Source organism: Lontra canadensis, unplaced genomic scaffold, assembly GCF_010015895.1.
Source record: "Lontra canadensis isolate GAN:19392208 unplaced genomic scaffold, GSC_riverotter_1.0 scaffold60, whole genome shotgun sequence".
Lineage (NCBI taxonomy): Eukaryota > Metazoa > Chordata > Mammalia > Carnivora > Mustelidae > Lontra > Lontra canadensis.
In genome coordinates, this window is record NW_022631054.1 from 4873577 (window position 1) to 4900165 (window position 26589).

At 42.8% G+C, this 26589-nt stretch overlaps 1 protein-coding gene across 4 annotated transcripts; it reads right to left on the reverse strand.

Annotated features, from left to right (window-relative positions):
* Positions 1-408: 408 nt before the first annotated feature.
* On the reverse strand, positions 409-25811 carry MEAF6 (MYST/Esa1 associated factor 6). 4 transcript variants are annotated; one of them, XR_004384983.1, is made up of 9 exons: positions 25662-25811; positions 24307-24422; positions 21265-21352; positions 21071-21116; positions 6378-6570; positions 2705-2734; positions 2542-2599; positions 1886-1919; positions 524-1361 (listed from the first exon to the last, which is right to left on the reverse strand). XR_004384983.1 is itself a non-coding variant. In XM_032877286.1 (8 exons), the coding sequence occupies exons 1-8, from the start codon at positions 25749-25751 to the stop codon at positions 1353-1355; spliced, it is 606 nt and encodes a 201-aa protein (XP_032733177.1). In that variant the 5' UTR covers positions 25752-25811; the 3' UTR covers positions 409-1352. The 4 variants fall into 4 exon arrangements, 2 of the variants coding, with proteins under 2 accessions (XP_032733177.1, XP_032733179.1); XM_032877286.1 differs by lacking the exon at positions 2542-2599 and having other exon boundaries at positions 409-1361; XR_004384984.1 differs by lacking the exon at positions 2705-2734.
* Positions 25812-26589: the final 778 nt, after the last annotated feature.

Genomic DNA, 26589 nt, shown 5'->3' on the forward strand with positions numbered 1-26589 from the left:
GGGGCCCCAAATCTTATCTCCTAGACTGATTTGCAACATGGGATTTCAATCAAACACTCCTCATGCAGTGGTTCTCAAACCTGGCTTCTCATCAGAATCCCAGGGACTCTTTGGAAGGAAATCCCAGCCACTAGGCTGCACCCCAGTCGGAGTCTCTGGGGGTGGGAACCAGGCACCAGCAGGTCCTTAAGCTTCCCAGGTGACTCCCGTGAGCAGCCGAGGTCAAGCCCCACTCCAGAGGCAGATAACATCTCAATAAACCGGCAAGCTACCCAGCCCGAGCAGCCCTGTGAGGTAAGGGGTCTGCTGGGCATCGCTGGCTCTCGCAGATCCCATCTCTCACTCTCCTCAAGAATTCCAAACGTTACCAGCTCTGGGGGTAATGCTGAGCCTTTCCATATACCTTAGTGATTTTTAGAGCAATGTTTAATCAGGCAGATACCAGCAAAGAAAGAAAAATGGAAAAAGGAAGAAATTTCCATAAGGCATGATACGAATAAATAAAATAAGTGAAAAAACAATCTCAGGTTTAAAAGTAAAGCATGAGAAGTCAACACCTGTGAAATTTTATTTATATAAAAGAATAAAAATATCTATTTTAAAAGGATTGATTTAAACTTAGATTTTTCAGCTTTTCCTGTTCCTTGAACATGAAACTGCTTCCAACGCAGAAAGATTTAAGATAGGTAATTATTAAATAAACCCTCTTTACCTTCCCCCTGCAAAAACACAGAGCCAAGTTCCCCATTTTCTTTATGGTAAACCAGATTCTTTTCAGTTAAGAATACTGGCAACGGCACAAAGCAGATGATCAGATATATTGGCAGGAAGGTATGAGCTGTACAACGGCATTACAAAAAGTCCCCAAAGAAAAGAAGATGGTAAAAACAATAGAAAAATAATAAAACACAAAAATAAGAAAATGCCCGATATTTACAGCCTCCCTCTGAAACGTGACCTACATTCTACCTTCAGCATAAAACAAAACCAGAGAACATTTCTTGATGGGTATCACAGATGAAGCTGGTGCCAGCCAGTTTGCGGGGACACATTCATTCCAAGAAGGGAGAAATGCAGCGTTAGCAACTTGCTGGAATTATAACCATGTCTTGGTCTTCTTGCAGTTCTGTTACTAAAAATGACACACAGTAAATGATCCAATGTGGTCTTACAGAAATGACTTGTCACCACGTTTCAGAACAAACTATTCAGAGTCACAGGCACTGGGTCTGGGAAAGCAGAGGTGGATGGCTGCGCACTCAGGTGAGGGATACGTATCTTTGTGAGGTTGGAGGAGGGAAGCAGGGCTCTAGAGCCTGGAAGCTTCTGCAGCTTCTGCACTAATGAGTCTTCTAATAGTCCTGAAGAGAGAAAGAGAGAGTCCCAACTTACTCTCAGAACACTAGTTGGAACCTAAGAAAATAATCCATCAACGGCCCTGCTAGGGGATTGTTCTATAGCCAAAGATTCTAGGCCAAATAAAATAGACAATATTTCACATCTGAAACATTAATTCTGCCGTTATTAGGCCCCCTGAGCTCACCAATCCAAAACAAAACAAAAATAAAAACAACTAGTATTAACAATTCATTCTTTAATCAAAGGGAATTTTTCTTCAGTAAAAATGTGTGACCCCTCTCTCTAATCAAAACAAAACAAAAAACACAAAACAAGAACCAACCAAACAACAACCAAAAAAAAAAAAAAAAAAAGGCAAAAAAACCTAAGTAACCCTTAAAAGTTGAAGTATATCCAATTGGATACCCCAGCCTTTAAACTGGAGAGTTGTAACCTGAGATTAGAACACTCAGCTCTGAAGAGAACACATTTTTCTAATCATCTACAAAATCACCAGCCTCTCTGAAATGGTCTGGCTGATACTTACAGCTCGTGGTTTTTTGTTTAACTTCAGATCAATCCTGTGATAGAAAAGATAAAACATTTGCATTTTAATTTACAGAAAGAGGGGCCAGGAATCAGCTACTGCATAGGGCACAAGCTATAACAAAGACTATTTGGTTAAGTAAAACCCACATTCTTCATTAGACTATGTCATATTTAGTTGTTTATCCAGATATTATTAAGCAAGTATTTAAAAACGTAAGCAGATACTTTTCGCCACAGGGCAAACTTAGATGACAAAAAGAAATACACAGCAGTTATGAAAGCCATATAATTTAAAAACTATTCAAAACTATGCATTAAAGAGATTGGACTAAGAGGGCATGCTCTATGTTAATGTGTTAGCTTTGTAACTATATTACTGATAATCACTGAGACACATAATGATTAAGAACAGGAAAGAGACTAGGAGTTTGTATTTCTGGACATGAAACACAAAAGAAATTAAACAAATTTCAATTTTTAAATCTTTCCAAAGCAAAATATCAAGATCTTAAACTATTAATCTCCTTATGAAGCAAAGCCAGAAAATCAATTTAAATGTGAATTAAAGGTTATCTATTTTTAAAGAAATTAAGATGCATAAAAGTGAAGTTTACTTAATTTTGCTTATGCTTAAGTTATTAAATAAAATGTTACCTCCATCACGTTTTTCTGTTTTTAAAAAAAACTTCCCAGCCTAACCTAATATACATACCTACAATTAAACAGATAAACTATGGGTTAGAAAGGTCTCAAAAAGGCATATTGGTCTCTACACACTAAACAACACAGCACAAATACTAATTCAAATCAAACTTACTCAAAGTCATAATCAAACATGCCAGACGGGCTGAGGGGCAGCATTTGAAAGGAAGAAAGCAATAGAAATTAATATACTAATTGAATAAATTAGTCGATTAGCCACCCTAGCAAGATTCATAGAAACAAAATCAGCTTTAAGAATCTTAAGCCATAAAGTTTCAAACATCAAAGCACCAAAGATTCTGTGGTTGGGAGAGTCCCTTCCCTCACTGGATTTCGTATCAGAAGAACAGACTAAGAAATGAAAAGTTATTGCATTAGAAAACGAGGTACCTGCAGGCCGTCTATTAGCTGCCAGATTCAGAGTTAGAACTTTTAAAATACGTGATTGTAGTGAAAAATATAAACAGCACATTAGAAGAAATAGAGAAAGAAGGGTTTAGTCATATAATGAAAGGGCGCTTTAAAGATAGTACTAACAATTCAGCACAATACACTTTGACTAACATGAAAGATAAAAACATTATACATTTTTTAAAAGAAGACATTCTGCAACTTTTAACCCAAGTCCTAAGTTCTAAGAATATCCAGGAAACATGGTACTCTTTTTCTAGAGCATTCATCCTAGAAAGCCAAGGGTCAAATGAATAAACTTTTGTGACAGTCTTGTTCCAGAGGACTGCAGGGTCCCATCACTTTGCCCCTGAACTGGTGATGGCAGGTAACTGTTTATGTCAGGGCTAGGATTAAGAACACCCAAATCTACAGGCCCCGCCTCCCCCAGGAAGACAAAGGAGAGCCGACATCCACAAGCACCTGAGCTTCAGGGATCTGGAAGGAACAGTGCAGGGGAGGAGGCTGTTTAGGGCATCACTGCTAACAGGCCATGGTCTGGGCAGACCTCCAAAGCAAACATTAGCCCTGAGCATGACTCCAGCTCTTTGGCTGGCTCCAACACCTTTCACACTGTAGACAGGTGCTGAAACCGTATGCAAAATGCTCTATCTTCCTCCTGGCCCATGTTTGCAAGAGTGAAGCTGGAAGAAAGCGTAACTTCACTATCTCTTAGGCAACCGCCTCACTTAAGTCATTTGTGGAAGAGTACGCAGCGTGCAAACCAGGAACCATCAAAAATTTTAACTTTTCAGGACACCTGGCTGGCTCAGTTGAAAGAGCCAGAAGAGACTCCTGATCTCGGGGTCGTGAGTTCGAGCCCCACGATGGGTGTGGGGATTACTTCAAGTAAATAAAACTTTAAAAATAATTTAATTTTCAGCCTAACCTAAATTTGTTCACAAGTGAGACTGTACCTACTTAATGAAAATGTCACAAACTACCTAGAATTCTAGAGTTCTGTGTATTAGTAAAAACCTCTAAGAGCAGCTATAAGTTATTATTTCTACTTTTTTCTTTAAAGTCACTGGGACTTATTATTCAGATAACATATAAAATATACAAATTCAGAACACTGTGATCATTTATGGATGCTAAAAATTATTTGACATATGTTCATATTCCTCAAGAGGACAAACCCAAAAGTTACTACTTTTTGCTATGGTACCGTATTCATTTCCACTTTGCTTTACTCACCCCTACACAATGCCTGGCACACAGCAGACTTTCAGACATCTGTTGAAATAATTCACTATCGACTTTCTGAGAGTATCTGGGGCGTGGCAAGTTGGGAGGAGAAACAAGTAGGGTACTGAATGCAAATGTACACACATGTGTGAACAAAGTGCTCCACTCTCCACCCTTCCACAAAGACAGGAGTCGGGGACAAGGAGTTTGGACACTTCCTGACTGAAGATGGTAGGAATCAGAGAAACTTCACTGGCCCCTGAGGTGCCACTCTGGTGCACTGAACGTTTTTATATAGAAAGAAGGCAAATCAGCTCGACTCTGCTCCCTTGGAGCATACAGGCGCCTACGGCCAATGGAAAAGGCAAGCCAGGTATTACACCAGGGGGATGACTAAAGGATCCTGGCTTTCCAAACAGAAAACACCATTTGTGAAAGCAATAAATAATACCCAAATCTTTATAAATCCTTCTATTTTTCTGGAAGGAGTTAGCTCTAGGAGCCAGAGGAAAAAAGGGTAGGAAGGAGTAGTGTTCCTATGGAAATCTACTAGAAACCCACAGGAGGAAGTTAAGTTCATGTCTAATTCCCTTTTATCAGTCAGCTGATCATGGCATTAAGAAAAGGGGAAGTATCACCTACAATGAACAGTAGCTACCTACTGAATCACTAATGGAAAAAATGTCCCAGAAACTTTCAAGGAATTGTCCCCCTATTCTAGACACTGTGAAATAGGAAAAGAATCGTTACTTTAAAATAGCACTGGAGTAAATTTAATAAAAACAACATAGAACATGACATTTAAATTACCTTAACAATTTAAAAAAATATTTTAAGAGTCTAGCTCCCTGCTACTGCTTGTGATGAGCTAGCATTAGGCCTACCGCAGTGATCAAATGCCTATAACCTTACTAATCTTAAGATCTTGCTATTTCTTTACTGCAGTCATGAGATTGGCATAGTGATTTTTGGTTTGCAGGAAAGTATTAAACAGTGATCTTGAGTCACTCTTTGGAGGAAATACTATTTCTGCAGTCTAAAAACCACCCCCACCACGGACAAGAAAAATTCTTTAAAAAACTAGAGAATCTGCTGATGCTTAGGAGGCTTAAACCAGTTCAAGTTCATTCTGTATTACCGCCATGTGCCATGACCACGAAGCTAACAATGTGAATGCCTTGGGTGTGTGAAGGAATATCCTACAGGTCTGTAGAGCAACCCAACCCAAAGGGTACTGGAGGACAGGGAACCCCGCCACTCCTTGCTTGTATCCTTTCACCTCAGTATGTAAGCTCCCAAGAGGAGCAGGACAAAAGCCAGCCTATGGACACCTGGTTTTCACGCCTGCCAGAAGACAGTTTGAGGTCAGGGAAAGACTGATCACTCTAGAAGCTATGCATCCCCCTCCCTGAGTACAGCTGTACAATTATGAGTTAATAGGCCCTGGCATTATCATACAAACCCCAGGCAGAGTGTAATGCTAAAATCCTCTCTGGGTGACACCTGACCTCTCTGTCCACTGATGTCATTCCTATCTCATTACGCACTGTAAAATACAAAAACAAAACAAAACACACACAGTGGACAAACATTATCTAGAAAGGTATTCTCATATCTTAAAGACTTTATATTATTCCTCTCTGATATCTGAAATCAGCAATTACAGAGATGTATAAAACAAAGAAATCCTAAGCAATCAAACACTTGTATTTAAAAAGGAAAAAAAAAGCCTGTCAGAGATCAGCTCTGTCCACCCACAAGGGAGTTAAGTGTAAGCAGGGACCAGGATTGGGAGCAAAAGACTCTCTCCCAATTGGCAGCTTCCCAACATGTACGAGTGCCATATTCCAAGTCCTATTCTACAGACTTCCCCTTTCCTCCTCAGATTCAATATGGAATGAAATTCTTTACACCAGAACAGTGAGAAGGCTGTCTTCCTTTACCGTCACTCTAATGCCCACCCATTCCTCCACTAGAGAAAACTTCACCTGTCTCATTTGGACCAAAGCAATTTCTCCCCACCTGCAACAGAAAGACGGCACCAAGCCTGACGCGTTTTTACCCTAGTAAAGCCCCTTCGCAGCAATGATCATGGCCGCTCTGGGCAGGGGAGTAGAGGCAGCGGAGTGGGGGAGGTCCCTGCCACTGACCTGTGTCGGTTTTTATTCTTTCGTTTTTTATGGCTGCTGTGATGACTCCCTGAGGAAGTAGAAGAAGCAGCCTTCTGAGGCTTCACTCCCTGCACAGATCCGTCCAGATCCTCAGGGTCCTCCTGGCTGGGCTCATTCTCCTGATTGTGGAAGTCTGGAGAAGTATCACTTTCCGTCCCACTTCCTGGCTCCCCTGGAGGGAATAAACACAAGTCCCAGAAGCATCAGCAGCACTCCTCAGGCAGTCGTCTGTCAGCCAGGAAACATGTTGTTGAGCACTAACAGATAAAAAAAAGTGACGACTTCCCATCCTCCAGGACCATACATTCTCAGTGACAGGAAAATACCTGCTGTCAGAGAAAATATGTGCAGTCAAAGCATCAAAGTTACCAGAGTTCCAGAAACTCAAGGAACCTGAAACAGTGTAACCAGAAGCAACCTACCTAAGGACAGCTGGGGGATGGGACCATACAAGCAGGAGTCCCTCCTCTTGGCTGCATAAAGGTCACTTAAACAGCAAATATACTAATGGGATTAATGATTATACAAGAAGCCTGGGTTCCTTCCCCAAACGGTACAGGAATCCTATCAAGGGGGAAATCAAGAGGACAGGAGCCTCATTATTCTGAGAAGTCTTAAGAATAGTATTTAAGGGATGGCTGGATGGCTCAGTCCGTACGCATCTGCCTTCGGCTCAAGTCATGATCCCAGGATCCTGGCATTTAGCCCCACACTGGGCTCCCAGCTGGGTGGGGTAACTGCTTCTCCCTCTCCCCCTGCCTGTGCTACTTTTCTATCAAATAAATGAATAAAAATCTTAAAAAAAAAAAAAAAAAGTATTTCAAAAGTGGTAGTAATACTCTTCAGCTGACATACATTCCCAATTTTAAAATTCTTTATATATATTAAGTAAATTCAAAAACAATTTGCATAAATATGTATTTTTAAGAATAATTACATAGGGGTGCCTGGGTGGCTCAGACGTTAAGCATCTGCCTTCCACTCAGGTCATGAGCCCACATGGGACTCCCTGCTCCATGGGAGGCCTGCTTCTCCCTCTCCCCCTCCCCCTGCTTGTGGTCCCTCTCTCGCTGTCTCTCTGTCAAATAAATAAATAAAATCTTAAAAAAAAAAAAAAAAAGAAAGAGGGGCGCCTGGGTGGCTCAGTGGGTTAAAGCCTCTGCCTTCGGCTCAGGTCATGATCTCAGGGTCCTGGGATCGAGCCCCACATCGGGCTCTCTGCTCGGCGGGGAGCCTTCTTCCCCCTCCCTCTCTCTCTGCCTGCCTCTCTGCCTACTTGTGATCCCTGTCTGTCAAATAAATAAATAAAATCTTAAAAAAAAAAAAAAGAATAATTACATATATTCTAGTAAAGGTATACCTATTTTTTCCTGAAAGGAATTTCCTGAAACCATAATGGATAAGGATGGAAGAATATTTTGACTTGACTCAACTACTCAAGGAGCCCAAATACGTACATGGTTTCTTTTTCTTTTTATTTAATTTTTGTACACTATCAGTTTCTAAAAACTGTCAAAAGCGGTTATATGGACAACAGGACCAGGGACCAGTTTTCTTCTTTTTATATCTTTGTATTATAAAGTGCTGGGAGGGGACTTCAAGTTGAGTCACACATGGGCACAAGAGTAAAAGAAAGAGACAGTCCCCAAAAAGCAGAAGGGAGCAGTGGAACCAGATCTCAGAAATCACAAGACCATATTTTTTAACATGTCACGAGTGCAACAGAAGAGGGAGCTCTACGGCTATGAAGCTAGAAAAAGTATGCTGACGAATCCTGCTCCTAAACCAATTTCATATAAAAATTGGAAAACAAACTTCAAAACTGAGTACCCAAAACTACAGTAACCAAGACTGCGGGTAAGAAGAGACATACAGATCAACAGAATTCGAAGTCCAGATAAAACCTTTACAGTTAGGGTCAAATGGCTTTGAAGGGTGATGAGACAATTCAATGAATCGTATTTTTGATAAATAAGGCTGGGACAAGTGGACATCCTCAAAGAAAAGAATGAAGTCTGGCCCCTATCTCACACCACACACAAAAATTAATTCAAAATGTATCAGAGGCCTAAATGTAAGAGCTAAAAACATAAAACTCTTAGAACCCACTTGATTAGGTAAATGGTTTCTGAGGTATGAGCACAGAAGGCAGCCTAACAAGAAAAAATACACAAGTATGTGGAGAAACTGGCACCCCCACACATTGCTGATGGGAATAGAAAATGGTACAGCCACCTGGAAACTGTCTGGCAGTACCTCAAAGCCTAAGAACAGACTTAACAAATGATCCAGCAATTCCACTCCTAGGTATATATCCAAGAGGAATGAAAACAGGTTCACACCAAACTTGTCATGAATATTCACAGCAGTATTAAACCTAGTAGCCAAATGACCACTAACTGATGAATACATAAATAAAATGTGGTGTATCCATACAATGGAGTACTATTTAGCATTAAAAAGAAATGTAATAGGGACGCCTGGGTGGCTCAGTTGGTTAAGCGGCTGCCTTCGGCTTGGGATCGAGTCCCACATCAGGCTCCTTGCTCGGCGGGGAGCCTGCTTCTCCCTCTGCCTCTGCCTGCCTCTCTGTCTGCCTGTGCTCGCTCACTCTCTCTCCCTCTGTCTCTGACAAATAAATAAATAAAATCTTAAAAAAAAAAAAAAAAAAGAAATGTAATAGTAATACATGTTTTGTTTAGGGCTTTTTATTTTTCCTTGGTATGATTATAGTGGTAAGAGCCTATCGTTTATAGAACTACCATAACACGCAGCAATCCTATTTGTGGGTATTTATCCAAAGAACTGAAATCAGGATTTTGAAGAGACACCTGCACTCCCATGTCCACTGAAGCATTCATTATTCACATTACCCAAAGTGTGAAAACCACCTAAACACCCATCAATGGATGAATGGATAGAGAAAATGTGGTATTTATATATATACAGTGGAATATATTTTAAAAGTCTCAAAAAAAAAGAAGGAAATCTTGTCATATGCTACAACACAGATGATCCAGGAGATCACGTTGAATGAAATAAACCAGTAGCAGAAGAACAAATACCGCATGATTGTATTTATGTAAGGCAGCTACAACAGCCACACTCAGGGAAGCAGAGAGTAGAATGGTGGCTGCTAAGGGGAAGGAGAAATGAGGAGTAGAAAGTTTCAGTTACACATGAATAGGCTCTAGAGATCTGTCATACAACACTGTACCGGTAGTTAACAATACTATAGGAGGCACTTAAAAATCTGTGGAAGTTGGGGGAACTTGATGGCTGAGTCGTTAGGGCACACAACTCTTAATCTCAGGTTTTGAGTTCAAGCCCCACTTTGAATATGGAGCCTATTAAAACAAACAAACAAACAAACTGTGAACTTATTTTTAACTTTTTTTTTTTTTTAAGATTTTATTTATTTATTTGAGAGACATTACAGAGGGAAAAGGAGAAGGTGACTCGCTGTTGAGCAGAGAGCCCGATGTGGGCCTCAGTCCCAGGACCCTGAGATCATGACCTGAACCGAAGGCAGATGCTTAACTGACTGAGCCATCCAGGCACCCCTGTTTTTACCACAGTCTAAAAAACCTATCATTTGGAGAGACCTAAGAAACATGCATACAAGAAAATGGTAGGATGTCTAGGATTTTCAATGTAACATAGGAGGTGGAAGTGACAGTAGGGGTATGGACGGAGCACTGAGCATGCTCTGGGATTTGGGGCAGTGTAACGGGTACACAGGGGTTTTTTTTTTTTTACCTTATTTGTATAGATTCAAAAACTCACTTTAATAAAGAGTTAAAAAGTATTCACTTTTCCCTGTAGTTTATTTCAATATCTATAACAGGCCCTCCCAATATAAGTGGTGATACTCTTTTTGGAAAGTCTAGGGTGTTTTCCAAAAACCAAAAACCAATTCGCTGATTCTCCAGACACCAACAATTTGATTCCGTTCTGACACTTATTAGTAGAGTTAGGGCAGACCCACAGGTTAAGGGCTCAGTCCCATAAGCATGCCTTCCTCACTTCAGTCCCAAGTCCCAGGCCTCTCACACTTCTGACCAATGAGCTATATAAATCAGGGGGTACCCTAAACTCCTTCTTCAGGTTTCATAATTTCTCCAATAGCCCCAAGAACTCAGGAATATGATTTATTTACTATTAATTGTCTGTTATAAAGGCTACAACTCAGCAACAGCTAAATACATAGGGCAAGGTATGGGGAGGAGCGGGGAGCTGCCATGCCTTCTCTGGGCACACCACCCTCCTCGCACCTCACTTCATTCACCAACTAAAGCTCCACAGTTTAGGGTTTCAGTTCTTTTTTTTTTTTTTTAAGATTTTGTTTATTAGAGAGCATGCACGCATGCTCATGGCAGGGCGGGGGCAGCAGAGGGAAGCAGACTGTCCACTCAGCAGGGACGCTGATGCAGGGGCTCAATCCCAGGACCCTGAGATCATGACCTGAGCCAAAGACAGATGCTTAACCGACTGTGCCCCACGGTTTAGAGGCTTTTAAGGAAGTTTCATTATGCAGTCATGATTAAGTCATTGGCTACTGGTGATTAACTCAGTCACTAGCCCTCCTCCCCTCTCTGAGTTTCCGGGTAGGGCTGAGAATTCTAAGCCCCCATCCTTCACACTCTCTAGGGGCCCCCAAGCTCTCAGTCATCTCCATTAGCGTTCAACAATTTCTTCTGTATGCAGTGAATACTAGTCATTCTTATCACTCTGGAGATTCCAAGGGTTTTAGGCGCTGTGTGCCAGAGCAGGGGACAAAGACCTACTATGTATTTCCCACCACACCACAGAAAGTAACTGTGCTGTATTTACGAAAATCACCCTTTGACACAATAATGCCACTTCCGGGACACCAACCTATAGAAATAAAAAGCCCATTACACACAAGATAGTGTATGAGGAAGTTTCCTGCAACATTGTTTATAGTGGGGAAAGTGGAGAGTGTGAATGCCCACCAAGGGGGAGGAGGCACAACCAGACTGCTGGGTATTTTCAGCATTTGAAAAGAATGTGAGGTTGTAACAATAGCTAACAGAGTCCTAACTAGAAGCCTGGCCTGTTCTATACCCTTTACGTACATCGTGCCTAAAGCCCTCACAGAAACCTCTGCAACTATGATGACCACTTACAGAGAAGGGAACCGAGGAGGCTGGAGTTTAAGAAACCTGCCCAAGGTCACACAGCTAATAAGGGAAAGAGCCGGGATTCATAGTTAAAGACAGTTTGGCTCCAAAGCCCGCGCTCTTCATCACTACTCTATGCACTTCTATCCAGATGTGTTCAATCTGCAGGGGCATAGGTGAAAAAGCAGATAAAATGTACTGCTGGATCCAGTGTCTTTCTTTTTAAAAAGGAAAATCTCAATAGATGCAGAAAAGCATCTGCCAAAGTACAGCATCCTTTCTTTTCTTTTTTTAAGATTTTATTTATTTGACAGACAGAGATCACAAGTAGGCAGAGAGGCAGGCAGAGAGAGAGAGAGGGGGAAGCAGGCTCCCCGCTGATCAGAGAGCCCGATGCGGGGCTCGATCCCAGGACCCTGAGATCATGACCCGAGCCAAAGGCAGAGGCTTAACCCACTGAGCCACCCAAGCGCCCCCACAGCATCCTTTCTTGATCAAAACTCTTCACAGTGTAGGGACTGAGGGTACATAACCGGCTATCATAAAAGTCATCTATGAAAAACCCACAGCAAATATCATTCTCAATGGGGAAAAACTGAGAGCTTTTCCCCTAAGGTCAGGAACACTGCAGGGATGTCCACTATCACCACTGCTATTCTACATAGTACTAGAAGTTCCTACCCTTGGCAATCAGACAACAAAAAGAAATAAAAGGCGTCTGAATCGGCAAAGAAGAGGTCAAACTCTCACTCTTTGCAGATGATATGATACTTTACGTGAAAAACCCAAAAGACTCTACCCCAGTACTGCTAGAACTCATACAGGAATTCAGTAAAGTATCAGGATATAAAACAATGCACAGAAATCAGCTGCATTTCTCTACACCAAAAGCAAGACAGAAAAAAGAGAAATTAAGGAGTCGATTCCATTTACGATTGCACCGAAAACCATAAGATACCTAGGAATAAATCTAATCAAAGAGGCAAAGAATCTGTACTCAGAAAACTATAAAGTATTCATGAAAGAAATTGAGGAAGGCATAAAGAAATGGAAAAATGTTCCATGTTCATGGATTGGAAAAACAAATATTGTGAAAATGTTTATGCTACCTAGAACAATCCACACATTGAATGCAATCCTTATCAAAATACCATCAACTTTTTTCAAAGAAATGGAACAAATAATCCTAAAATTTGTATAGAACCAGAAAAGACCCTGAATAGCTAGAATGTTGAAAAAGAAAACCAAAGTCGGTGGCATCACAATTCCAGACTTAAAGCTCTATTATAAAGCTGTAATCAAGATAGTACAGTACTGGCACAAAAACAGACACACAGATCAATGGAACAGAATAGAGAGCCCAGAAATGGACCCTCAACTATATGGTCAACTAATCTTTGACAAAGCAGGAAAGAATGTCCAACGGAAAAAAGAGTTTCTTCAACAAATGGTGTTGGGAAAACTGGACAGCCACATGCAGAAGAATGAAACTGGACCATTTCCTTATACCACACACACAAATAGACTCAAAATGGATGAAAGACCTAAATTTGAGACAGGAATCCATCAAAATCCTTGAGGAGAACACAGGCAGCAACCTCTTCGACCTCCCCCACAGCAACTTCCTAGAAACATCGCCAAAGAAAAGGGAAGCAAGGGCAAAAATGAACTATTGGGACTTCGTCACTATAAAAAGCTTTTGCACAGCAAAGGAAACAGTCAACAGAATCAAGACAACTGAAGGAATAGGAGAAGATACTTGCAAATGACATATCAGATAAAGGGCTAGTATCCAAAATCTATAAAGAACTTATCAAACTCAACACCCAAAGAATAATCTAATCAAGAAATGGGCAGAGACATAAACAGATGTTTCTGCAAAGAAGATATCCAAATGGCCAACAGACTCATGTAAGTGCTCCACATCACTTGGCATCAGGGAAATACAAATCAAAACTTCAATGAGATAACACTTCACACTAGTCAGAACAGCTAAAATTAACAAGTCAGGAAACAGCAAATGTTGGTGAGGATGCGGAGAAAGAGGAACCCTCTTACACTGTTGGTGGAAATGCAAGCTGGCACAGCTACTCTGGCAAAGAGTATGGAGGTTCCTCAAAAAGTTAAAAATAGAGCTATCCTATGACCCAGCAATCGCACTACTGGGTATTTACCCTAAAGACACAATGTAGTGATCTGAAGGGGCACGTGCACCTCGATATTTATAGCAGCAATGTCCACAATAGCCACACAATTGAAAGAACCTAGATGTCCATCAATAGCTGAATGGATAAAGGAGATGTGGTGTGTGTATACACACACGCACGCGCGCGCACATACACGCACACATGCACACACAAACACACACACACACGGGAATATCATGCAGCCATTAAAAGATGAAATCTTGCCATTTGCAACGACATGGATGGAACTAGAGGTTATTATCCTAAGCAAAATTAAGTCAATCAGAGAAAGACAATTATATGATCTCACTGATATGAGGAATCTGAGAAACAAGGCAGAGGATCATAGGGGTAAGGAGGGAAAAATGAAACAAGATGAAATCATAGAGGGATACAAACCATAAGAGACTCTTAATCTGAGGAAACAAACAGGGTTACTGGAGGGGAGGGGGGTGGAAGGGATGGGGTGTCCGGGTGATGGACATGGGGGAGGGTATGTGCTATGGTGAGTGCTGTGAATTGTGTAAGACGGATAAATCACAGACCTGAACCCCTGAAACAAATAATACATTATATGTTAATAAAAAAAAATTTTTTTAAATAATAAAACCCTTAAAAAAAGTCCTGGAATAAATAAACAAACAAAAAAAACCCCAAAAACAAATAAACAAAAAAACCCTCCAAGTGAAAAAAAAAAACAGAACCCAACTCTGCGCCTGCGTGTGTGTGTGTGTGTGTGTGTGTGTGTGTGCAGGTGGCTGTGTTAGGATGATTATCAAGCTGTTAACGTTGGTTACCTCAGAAAGTTGGGTCTGAAGTTAATTACATGAGGTAATTAACCTATTTCATATTCACCTCTAAATAGTTGGACTGAATAAAATCAGAATATAATCCTTTCCTAATTAAAAAAAAAAACCTCTAACAAAATAAAAAAAGATGAGTCTAAAATGGAGACATATGATCAGGACAGCCTTCTTCTCCCATAGCCACTCCTGTTTTTATGTAGGTTAAAAAATGTCATCTCTAAAACTGCAAATGGCAGAGGCAATGGTGAGGGAGGGTACAGGCTGATGGGGCATGAGGTCACAAACGCTTTGGATCATAGGGTGAAAGAAGGGGCACAGGACTGAGTAGGGGGCTGGGCAAAGGAAGAGAGGATGAACTAAAAAGGTGGGAGACAAGTCAGAAAGGTAAGTTAGATACAGCAACTTCTGCCTAAACTGCAATTCTGTTAAATGACATTAGTGAACCAAACCAACCGTTTCCTCATTTCGGACCCGTTGCTATGGGAAGACTGAGTAAATGGATGAGCCGGTCATATTCTGTCAGCACCCATGGGCAAACACATACAAAAGAGTGTAAAATTGAATCAAAGCCCTGTGAAGGGAGAATCCACCTGTGTTACTTCTCTGAAGAAAAAACATCCTCGGCAGTAACTAGTGTCCCAAAGGACAGATACGGATATTAAGCACCACGGGAGCCAGAGAAAAAAGAGTGAATTATTCAGGAAAAGCTTCACAGAGGAGGTGGAATTTAAGCTGGACCTTGAAAAATGAGAAGCCAAAATAAGTACAAAAAATAGCACAAGTGAAAGCGCAGAAACAAGAAAACACCAGGTACACTGGGGCCAGATGAATCAAACAACATCTCTTAAGCAGACAGCTTGAGAAATGAGAGGTGAAATAGCAGGACAGGGTAAGGAAGAGCCATGAGTGTCGGATTAAGGGATCTGACCTATGGAGACAGTGTGAGATGATGTTTGAAAGAGCTGACTGGTCGCTTAACCTTTCAGACCCTGTTTCTCCACCCGTAAAATAGGAACTCTTTCTCTACACTGAAAATCCCTTAGAGACCAGGCACTGGGGTCAACGCTGGAGCTACAGAGATGCTCCCTACTTTCAAGCCCATACTCTGTATCTATCCTTCAAGAAGTAGCTTTGAGGAATAAATGAGACCAATGCAAGTGGCTGCGTAGTATCTAGAACACAGTTAAGTGTTCAAGTCTCAGTATCCTTGAGATCTACAAACATGCAAGTCAAATTCTCAACAGTAAACAATTTGCTGTAAAATAGTCGCTAGCAGGACATAAGATAAAGTCATCGAGTATTTCTAAACAGAGAAGCGACATCAAACAAGGAATGTTTTCTGAGTTCTCTATGCAAACCTACGTTTTAGGATTAGTGGGCTCAAAGTGGTTTATAAGAGGGGCCACAGCCAGCGAGACCACATTAAACACTGTTAAAATACAAAGCGTGACCACAAAGAAAGAATTTTTATTTATTTATTTATTTATTTATATTTTCTATTCTTATTCATTTATTTCTATTTATTTATATATTTTATTTATTTATTTATTTATTTATTTATTTATTTATTCGAGAGAGAGAGTGAAAGAGACAGAACACAAGAAGGCGGACAGTCAGAGGGAGAAGCAAACTCCCTGCTGAGCAGGGAGCCTGATGCGGGACTCGAATCAGAGACTCTAGGATCATGACCCGAGCTGAAGGCAGACGCTTAATCGACTGAGCCACCCAGGTGCCCCAATAATTGTCTTTTCTTGGCTCGTGGAAGTAGGAGAGAAGTGAGAGCAAAAGGGGTGGGTTACAACACCCCAAAGTACAGCAGTGAGTCAGTCAACCCTATGATGCTGTCACCAGGAAAAGACACGTAAGTTCATTTCTCACTGACATATAAGTGAGCTACTTGGCTTTAGAGTAAAGAATGCCAGATTTTGATTAAGTGTAATACACCTACAAATGAGACACTCTACTTATTTAAACAACAACAACAATAAAACACCTACTGAATAGTGCCAAGGCACTAACTTTGATCAGCACAAAAACCTTAAAGGATGAAAGAAATATACCCAACTATGCTTCATGCAGCCATTTATTTATCCACTGCAATGATTTAAATGCTGAGGAAAGATCTGGTTTGATGAAAAGTTCAGAGGAGTCTGGTAAAACAAACAGTAGAAACTAGGCTGATCCTTTAAAGGAAACTGGATAAAATCTGGCTGTTTGTTTTTCTTTCCGTAATTTGCATACAATTCCCCTTTGGGGATCCTGCTAATCCACTCTATCATGCTAGTTTGGGTACATAAGTCAAAGGAAGCAGAAAGTAATGCAGCTTTTTTTTTTTTTTTTAAAGATTTTATTTATTTATTTGTCAGAGAGAATGAACACAGGCAGACAGTGGCAGGCAGAGGCAGAGGGAGAAGCAGGCTCTCCGCTGAGCAAGGAACCTGATATGGGACTCCATCCCAGGATGTTGGGATCATGACCCGAGCCGAAGGCAGCCGCTTAACCAACTGAGCCACCCAGGCGTCCCAGTAATGCATCTTTTTAAAAAGTTTTCAGAATGGTTTGAACTCCAAAATCCTTGAGATCTAAGAATGTGTAACTCAAAATTCTAAGAGAAAGGAATGTGTACTTCATCACCATCAAAAATCAAGAACCAGGAGTCATTCCACAAGATTTGTTAATACAGAAATTCTGAGACATTGGAGAGATTCTGTACAAAGGAAAAAAAGCAAAAGATGAAGCAGACCATTCCTCTTCATGGAATTAAAGCTTGGTTTGAATCACTTGGGTCTTTCAGGGACCCTCAACTTGGTTTAGATGTCTAAACACCCAGTAGAAGAAAACATAAAGTCTTTGGAAGATGGCACCTTCTTCCTCACCCTCAAATTATTCTATAAATACTTGAGGTTACAATGAGCAGCACACAGTCAAAAATAACCAGGCACACAGGAAAATTAGACTTTATGAGAAATAACCAATGGCAGCAACAGACAACACAAACTCATCTTGAAGGACTTCAGAGGTTGAAATTAAACACAGAATATGCAACAACCGGGCTCACTCTGCTTAAAGAAGTGAAATAAAATTTAAAAATAATTTTTTTAAAGATTTTTTTTTAATAATAAGGTTATTGCCTTTTTTTTTTTAAAGATTTTATTTATTTATTTGACAGACAGCGATCACAAGTAGGCAGAGAGGCAGGCAGAGAGAGAGAGAGAGAGGAGGAAGCAGGCTCCCTGCAGAGCAGAGAGCCCAACGTGGGGCTCGATCCCAGGACCCTCGGATCATGACCTGAGCTGAAGTCAGAGGCTTTAACCCACTGAGCCACCCAGGTGCCCCTAAAGATTTTTTTTTTAAAGACTTTATTTATTTATTTGACATGGAGAGAGTGAGAGAGAAAAAAAGACAAAGAGTAAGCACAAGCACGGGGAACAACAGGCAGGGGAGAAGCAGGCTCCGAGCAAGGAGGCCGATATGTGGCTTGATCCCAGAACCCTGGGATCATGACCTGGGCCAAAGGCAGCTGCTTAACTAACTGAGCCACCCAGGTACCCCCAAAAAATCAAGGAAAGGTTTAACAGCAAATCAGATTCAACTGAAAGATTTGTGAACTGGCGGGCGGCCCAGGGGCAAAGACAAGACATGGAAAGGCTAATAAAAGACATAAAGGATACAAAGAGAAAGTTTAACATACATGTAAGCAGAGAAGGGGAAGAGATGGGAGAGAGCTCAGAGCAAATGCAGTATATGAAGAGGTAATAGCTGGGAATTTCCAGAACTGATGAAAAATACCAAGGCACCATTTCAAGAGGTCCAATGAAACCCAATCAGATAATTACAAAGAAATTCATACATAGGGGCTCCTGGGTGGCTCAGTGGGTTAGGCCTCTGCCTTCGGCTCAGGTCATGGTCTCAGGGTCCTGGGATCGAGCCCCACATCAGGCCCTCTGCTCAGCAGGGAGCCTGCTTCCCCCCTCTCTGCCTGCCTCTTTGCCTACTTGTGATCTCTCCCTCTGTCAAATAAATAAAATCTTAAAAAAAAAATTCATTCTTTCATACTTAGACACACTGTAGGTGACTACAAAAAAATCAAGATGAAAATAAACTAAAAAAATAGCAGTAAGGGGGCACCTGGGTTTCTCAGTCGGTTAAGCATCTGACCCTTGATTTTGGCTCAGGTCATGATCTCAGGTTTTTGAGACCGAGCCTCATGTTGGACTCTGTGCTCAGCAGGGAGTCTGCTTGAGATTCTCTCTCCCTCTGCGCCCCCCTCCCAAAAGAACAGCAGGAGGAAACAGTAATGACAGGTAGTGAGACAGAACAGACAGAACCCAACAGAATTACTTTAAAGGGGCTCTGACCATTTGAAGTGATACACTCCAGTATTTACGTAATTCTCTATTCTAAAAAGAATTCAAAGCAGTTTACCAAGATTCATATAACAAAATCAACTTAAAATGAGACAAGTAAAACAAAGAGGAACAGAAGACTTAAGTAAGCTGGATGCAACACTAAGATTCATTCCCCAAATGCACGCTATACATTTTTACTTCCTTGCTAGAAGAGAACCACTAAACATTCGAGCACCTGCACAAAGAAACAGTCCATTACCAGATATTCAGTAAAAACCAACCAGCTGTTCAAGGAAAATAACTATTCCTTTTTTTTTTTAAGATTTATTTATTTATTTGAGAGAAGAGAGACAGAGTGTGCATGTGTGCGAGTGGGGGGAGGGGAGAGGGGGAGGGAGAGAATCAGACTCCCAGCTGAGTGGGCTCGATCTCACCACCCCAAGACCATGACCGGAGCCGAAATCAAGAGGCAGAGGCTCAACCAACTGAGCCACCCAGAGTCCCCTCAGGGAAAGCAACTATTCCTAAAAATCATAATAATTAGTAATGATAGTAAACATCTATAACATTCTCTTACAATAAATACAGTAGCATATTTAACAGGACCAAAATATAATTCATCAAATGCAACATGATAGGGAAGACCAAGAAATACCACTCTGACATATGCCAGGGACGTGGCTCAAATCAAGGGGAAGATCTCAGGGGAACGGAAGGCCTACACCTGCTTCAGAAAACCTTCAATACGTAAGTGCTTATCTCAGCCAAGCTTCTGCAAGCTGAGGTTTTAAGACTCATCTCCTCACGAGTATCTAGGCGCAGCCATTCTGTGTGGGTAGTTAAGACCAAAGCCAGATGCTGAACCACCCACCAGGCCAGGAGGAGGATTATGGGCTTTTCGTGAAAACTAAGGAGTCAGACATCATTCCATTTCAACTCACACAAGCGAGGTCCAGGGTGTTCCTTAACCAGTCTTATGACTCAGAAAGCAGACAATACTAGCGCTACATTCTACAAGTGGCAATTCACTGAAAAGAAGATTTAACTTATTTAAGCCAGAGTAAAAGAAAAATCAAAAGGACTCGGTATAATTGATTGGTTGGCAGAAAGGAATCAAAGATGCCTTCAGGGATGAATGAGGGAGAACAGAAGTACTGTAACAGAAAAACTGAGCAGACAAGTTTTGAAAAAAACAGAACAATTCGATTTTAGATAAAAGGTGTGAGCTTGAATACCCGAGCAGAAATGACTAGAAGACATTTTCCAGAATTTTCTAGATATTTAGAAATCTGTACACAGAGATAAAAATCAAAGTCACTGAGTAGTTCTAATTCCCAAACTACCAAAGTGGATTTTCCTCAAATCACTGGCCCAGTGCAAATACAACGGGATCCCACAAGATAGACCACCTGATCATGATCTCAGGGTCCTGGGATCGAGCCCTGCATCTGGCTCTCTGCTTGGTGGGGAGCCTGCTTCTCCCTCTCTCTGCCTGCCTCTCTGTCTACTTGTGATCTCTCTGTCAAGTAAACAAATAAAATCTTAAAAAAAAAAAAAAACCACCTGAAAGAAGCACACAGCCAAAATACAAAAAAAGCAGGTTATGTTTCAGAGTGGCCCAGTGCACAGGCAGTGTCCAACACAGATAGCTCCATAGAGTCTGACTCAGATAAATAACTGTACGATCTATATCCCATCACTAGACATTAGAATAGAATTAGACTATATGGCTTACCTACAGAGAATGATACAATTTCTTTACGAAGTAAATACTATCTACTCTGCGTTTTATATTTAAGAACACATAGGTACATTCTGTTCCCAGGATGAGATTCTCCTAAGAATTATTAAACTGGGGACATGGAGATTTATCATATATGTCTGAACTTTTCCATGATAAAAGGTTTTCTTTTTAAATTAAACAAACAAATGAAACAAAACAAAAAAACTCCCTAACACTTATCAGCAAGGAAGACATATCTTTGTGTCTTTGAGCAACCAGAGTCAACCTCTCATGACAGATGAGGCAGGAGGGACATGGTTTCCTCCTCAAAAAAAAAAAGAGGAAAAAAGACATGATTAAGGAGACTCAAAAGGATTCCTAACTTCTAGGTTGAACAGGAGTTAAATATAAGGGTTATTGTGGCTTAAAAATTAAGTAATAAAAAAGTAAAAAAATAGACTTACTCTTTTCAATGAGCTGATCCTGAACTCCTGCCAACGCACTTACTGCCTAAAAGAAAAAAACCACCTGTTACTAGAAAAATTATCACAGACCTCCACAGCGCACTCAGACAGCTGGGAAAGAGAAAACGCGCAGAAATTTAACTGAGGTGTTCCTCCGAGATGGGCCACAGGAAAGCTCCCCCCACCTCACTTACAGCTGCTGAAGTAACTGAGGATTTACTGAAGAGCCGCTCAGCTTCCTTAAACTTCCGGTTCCTTCGATCGTTTTTGCTATTGGAGTTTCTAAAACACACACAAGAAACTTGTAAGCACCAAGCTGTATCTATGGCTCAAGCTGAGGACAGCCCAGGCCTATGTAAGGAACTCTCTCTCTCACTGTCTCTCTTTTTTAAATTACCAACTTTCAGATGGAAATGCCTCCAACACCGTTTGGATTGACCAAAATGACCTTTATGCTGAATGCCTACACAGACACCAACAGTTTCCAATATATGGCAGGGGCTCCACTGTGGGACATTACTTGCTTGGTTCCCAGTCACTGTATTTTTAATATGTATTCATATTGATACTTATTAAAAACAACTAGCAGAGACTAGTGGTATGAAATGTTTGTCACATAAGCTTAACTGAAAAAATTTAATGAACATGGGGCAACCTGGCTGGCTCAGGGGAACATGCGACTGTTGCTCTCCGGGGTTGTGAGTTTGAGCCCCACACTGGGTTTAGAGACAACTTAAAAAAATAAAATCCTTAAAAAAACTTCAAAGGACAAATCAGAGTTCCTTAAGGAAGTGTTTGGTATCAGTTCTGGGATAAGAAAAGGCTAAGGTGAGTCTAAGACACCTTGTTGGGACAGAAAGCAACAAAATGCTCGAAGATTAAAGGGTCATGTCAAAAAGGCAAAGGAGGCTCCCTCTGTCTACATGTAGGGCAAACCAAGCACTGAAAGGATAATGATGGTCACACTTCTCTGTGTATATTTCAGTAAGTTCAGAGTAAAAAATATGCCTCTACAGTAAAAAAGTGACAGCACTCCATTCCAACACACTGATTTTTTTTTTTTTAATCCACTGGTCTCTAGTGATACTAAAAAGAGAGGGCCAGAGATAGAGAACGAAAGGGAGAGAAGATATGAAGGGAAGATTCTTCCTTCCAAATGCCAGTAGTCCACATACAAGGATCAGAATCAGCAGTATATTGAGTCAGGTAAAAATCAACAGTGGATATTAAAACACTGAATAAAAACCTGGAGGAGCAATATATTCACACCGTCTAAAAGTAGAGTCCCCGATCACAAAGAGAGAAAAATGAATTTTTACAAGGGAGAAATCATATGCTCAAACGTCGTACCAGTAATGGGACAATATGACATTATATGCCTCCCAATCAAAAAGAGGTAAATGAGACACCAGGCATACAAGTCACTTATGTAACATTTTTGCCAAAAATCCTTAAAGGATCTCTCAGGAGGCCACAAACAGAAAAATCTGGAATTGAGGCATTCTGTAAGACAATGTCATGAACTTCGCCACCAAAAAGGGTAGGAGACTCTCCTAAATGAAGAGATGAAAGAGTAGTAACAGCCAAATACAATGCATGAACACCCGATGATCAAAACAAGGCAGCAAAGAATGTTGGGGACAATTTGGGGAAACTGAATAGACTACAGTAGGTGATACCATTAGTGTAACGCTAATTTTCTATGTGTGATAATTGTGGTTAGGTAAGAAAAATATTCTTAGGAGGTAACTGCTGACATAATTATGGGCAAAGTGTCATGCTCTGCTTAAATGATTGGCCAAAAAAAGGGGGGGGAGGGAAAATATAACTATAAAGGGGTAGTAGGCAGGAAATCTTTGTGGTGATCAAACACTTCTGTATCTTTTTTTTTTTTTAAAGATTTTATTTATTTATTTGATAGAGACACAGCAAGAGGGAACACAAGCGGGGGGAGTGGGAGAGGGAGAAGCAGGCTTCCCGCTGAGCAGGGAGCCCAATTTGGGGCTTGATCCCAGGACCCTGGGACCATGACCTGAGCCGAAGGCAGACATTTAACAACTGAGCCACCCAGGCACCCCAGCACTTTTGTATCTTGACTGCAGTGGTGCTTACAGGAATCTACACACAGTGGCAGAACTACACATACACATTGTACCAATGTCAGTTTCCTGAGTTTGATATTCTACTACAGTTACATAAGACCCAACCACTGGGGAAGACTGGGTGACGGGTACATGGGACTCTTAATATTGCTGCAACTTCCTATGTATCTGTAATTATATCAAAATTTTTAAAAAAATTTTTTTAGAAAGGAGGGGGCAGGGGCGCCCGGGTGGCTCAGTGGGTTAAGCCGCTGCCTTCGGCTCAGGTCATGATCTCAGGGTCCTGGGATCGAGCCCCGCATCGGGCTCTCTGCTCAGCAGGGAGCCTGCTTCCTCCTCTCTCTCTGCTTGCCTCTCTGCCTGCTTGTGATCTCTCTCTGTCAAATAAATTAAAAAAAAAAAAGAAAAAAAAAAAAAAAGAAAGGAGGGGGCAGGGGCAGAAAAGAGAGAGAAAGAATCTTAAGCAGGCTCCACACCGGGCATAGAGCCCCGCCTTGGGGGTCGATCCCACAACCCTGAGATCATGAGCAGAAATCAAGAGATGGACGCTTAACGGACAGAGCCCCCCAGGTGCCTCTAAAAATTTTAAGTAGAGCTACAGGTGTGTGTCTGTTTATATACATTAGAGAGAAAGCAAATGTGGCAACATGGTAACGACTGATGAATGCAGGTGAAGGGTATCAAGTGTGCACAATACTATTTCAACTTGAAGTGTCTCCAAATTTGAAAATTTTCGAAAAGCTTGGGCAGTTTTCAAGAATAGTTATTACTAAATAAAATTGTGGTATGGTTGGCACACAGGTGTGGCAAATCTTATAAAGGTCAAACTCGTGACTGAGTAAAAAAAATGGAAAACACTCACACAGTGATATGTCAGGTACTGTCATTTGCTGCACTTTGTTTATGCCTCACACAACCCTGTTCCAGGGGCTCGACTTTCCCCATTTCCCAGATGTTAGGATTTGTCCACAGTTACTCTGTGAGGCAGAGGCTGAGCCAGAGTCCAAGCTGAACCCCACACGGCTTTCTACACCACCACTCTACTACTGCCCCCTGCCAGGTTGCTAGCAAGAACACAGTCCAAAAAACAATCAGTAGGGCACAATGCCAACACCACAGGCTTCTGACACTCACTTCTGGTTGGTCAGATACCGATCCCAGCCACGAATAATATTGCCATACATCTGAGTGTCTTCCAGGTAGCTTCCTTCAAAGGCATAGATCTGTCTCTCCAAGTTTGCCAGTGTTTCCTGGGAGATGAAAAACAAGGAAATGGATAATGCCTTTTAAATGCAAAAGTTAACTCTGACCAAACCAAACTCTGAATATCAGCCTTAGACATTCTCGAGCTCCACTACACTAAGCCACCCCAGTTGGAAAGACAAGACATGGGGAGAGGAAGGCTATTTTAGTCTAAGACAGTCTAGACCTTAGACCTGTCTTGTTGGAGTCCTTCAAGAACAGAAGGGAAGGTACAGGCCTGTCTCTGAAAAAATTTGCAAAATTCTGCATATACTTCGGAGGGCTCGTGGAAAAGCCTGTCAAGAACACCCCCCCACCTCAGGCAGAACGTGAGCAGTCTCCACTCCCACGCACCAAGGTACTGCTACTGGGGAGAGGAAAGGGTGAGCAGCCTTCCAGCGCCGACTCGCTCCCCTCCCCGCAGGCACTGAGAAGGCCGGCAATGGGCTGTCAGTTGCCATGGAAACCTGGAAGGGCAGCTTCAGGTGACATGGCCCTCCCCGGGGCCCAAGCCTAAACGCGGGGGGGAGGGGGTGGCCACCAGGGTGCCTGGAACCCTGGGTGCATGTCACAGTTCTCAATTCCCTGGACTGAGTCCTTTCCCCTCGTCTGTCACCTTCTAGATGTTCCCCAAAACATCACAGCCATGCCCGTCAAAAACCCCATCCAACGCATCTCCTAGTCCTCAAAAGGACACGCGCCCCTCCATCCTCCAAAGGCCAGACTGGATGACTGGGTACCCATCCCACACTCGCCCCCTACCCCACCTCCTCAGCCCACTGGCAAGCCCGAACAGGTGGCTTACGGCCCCCCAGACACTCCCGAACCCACCCCTCAAAGACCACAGACCTGCCCGCCCTCACCCACCCCGCAAAAGCCAAGGGCACAACCGCCCCCATTCCCAAAGCTCAGAGAAACTCGCCTTCCTCGAGCTTCCATACAGAAGCCCCCAGCCCAGGCGCCATCCCTCCTCCACGCCCCCGCCGGCACCGGCCCCTTTCCCCTCCCCCGCTCCGTGCCCCGCCCCCCCAGCCCAGGCCCCTGCCCTGGCGCCCCGGCTCCGGAGCTGCGCAGCCGGCAAGCCGTGCGGTCGGCGGGCCGCGGAACGCGCAGCCGGCCTCAGGCCGCCGGGCTCCCGGCCGCCCCGTTGCGCCGGGGGAATAACGGCCTGGCGCGATCGGGCCGAGGCCTGGAGGCAGGGGAGGGCGCGGAGCCCGCACCGAGCGCCCCCGCGCCCGGTCCCTCACCGCCAGCTCCTGCTTCCGCTTCACGAGCTCCGCCAGCTCCCGCCGGGTGTCCGGGATCTGCGGCGGCGCCGCCTTGTTGTGCATCGCCATGTTGGGCTGAGGCGGGCGGCGGCGGCGGCGCCAGGCTGGGGGCGGTCCCTGTGCGCCGCCGCCCGCCAGGGGGCGCCCGCGCCGCACTGCGCCTGCGCGCGCGGTTTCCGGAGCCGGGCGCCGCGCCGCGCGCCGCAGCGCTGGGGGCTCTCGGGTTCGCGCGCGCCTCTCCTGGACCTGTCGGTGATGCGCCCCGCACTGCGTCCTAGCCGCTCGCGGCTCCTCGGCGGCCGGCTGTGCGTCACAGACACCCCAAATTCACCTTGTCCAAAGCCAGGCTCCTCCCAGGTCACCTCGGTGAATGACTTGACCTCTCCGCCGAATTGCCCGAGTCAGAAACGTGAATATCATCGTCGATCTCCTCTGCCCCATAAAGCCGGGTCCCGAGGACTAGCCTCCGGAAGAGCCCGCAGTCCACTGGCTTTTGTCTGCCACCACCCGCCTCATCCAGGCCCTCCCTATTTTTGGCTCCCTTATTCCCACAGACCCCTTTCCACCCTTAGCTCTATTTGATCCTTATTCACAGTGGAGCCAGGATGATTGGTGTTTGGAAAGCAAATGTGGGGTCACTCCTCTGGTTAAAACCTTTAGATGGCTTCCTATTGCCCTTGAGAGAGACAAGTTTGTGCAGCAGTTAAGGTCACAAACCTAAGCCGGAACTACCTTGTTCAAAATCTTACCTCTACCATTGCTACGCTGTGCCATTTTGCACAAGTAACTGAATTTCATTCGTCTCAACTTCCTCATCTGTAAAATGGAGGGAATAACAGTACTTTTTATCCCTACAATTGTCCTGAGGAGTAAATCACTTCGCCTACGGGCTTGGCAAGTAATAAGG

Excerpts from the sequence above, each read along its gene's own strand:
- MEAF6 (XM_032877286.1), bottom strand. The coding sequence starts at position 25,751 with ATGGCGATGCACAACAAGGCGGCGCCGCCGCAGATCCCGGACACCCGG. Across the intron at positions 21,117-21,264 it reads CCTCAGTTACTTCAGCAGCT|GCAGTAAGTGCGTTGGCAGG; the intron begins GTAAGTGAGGTG and ends TTTTTCTTTTAG. Across the intron at positions 6,571-21,070 it reads GGATCAGCTCATTGAAAAGA|GGGAGCCAGGAAGTGGGACG; the intron begins GTAAGTCTATTT and ends TATTCCCTCCAG.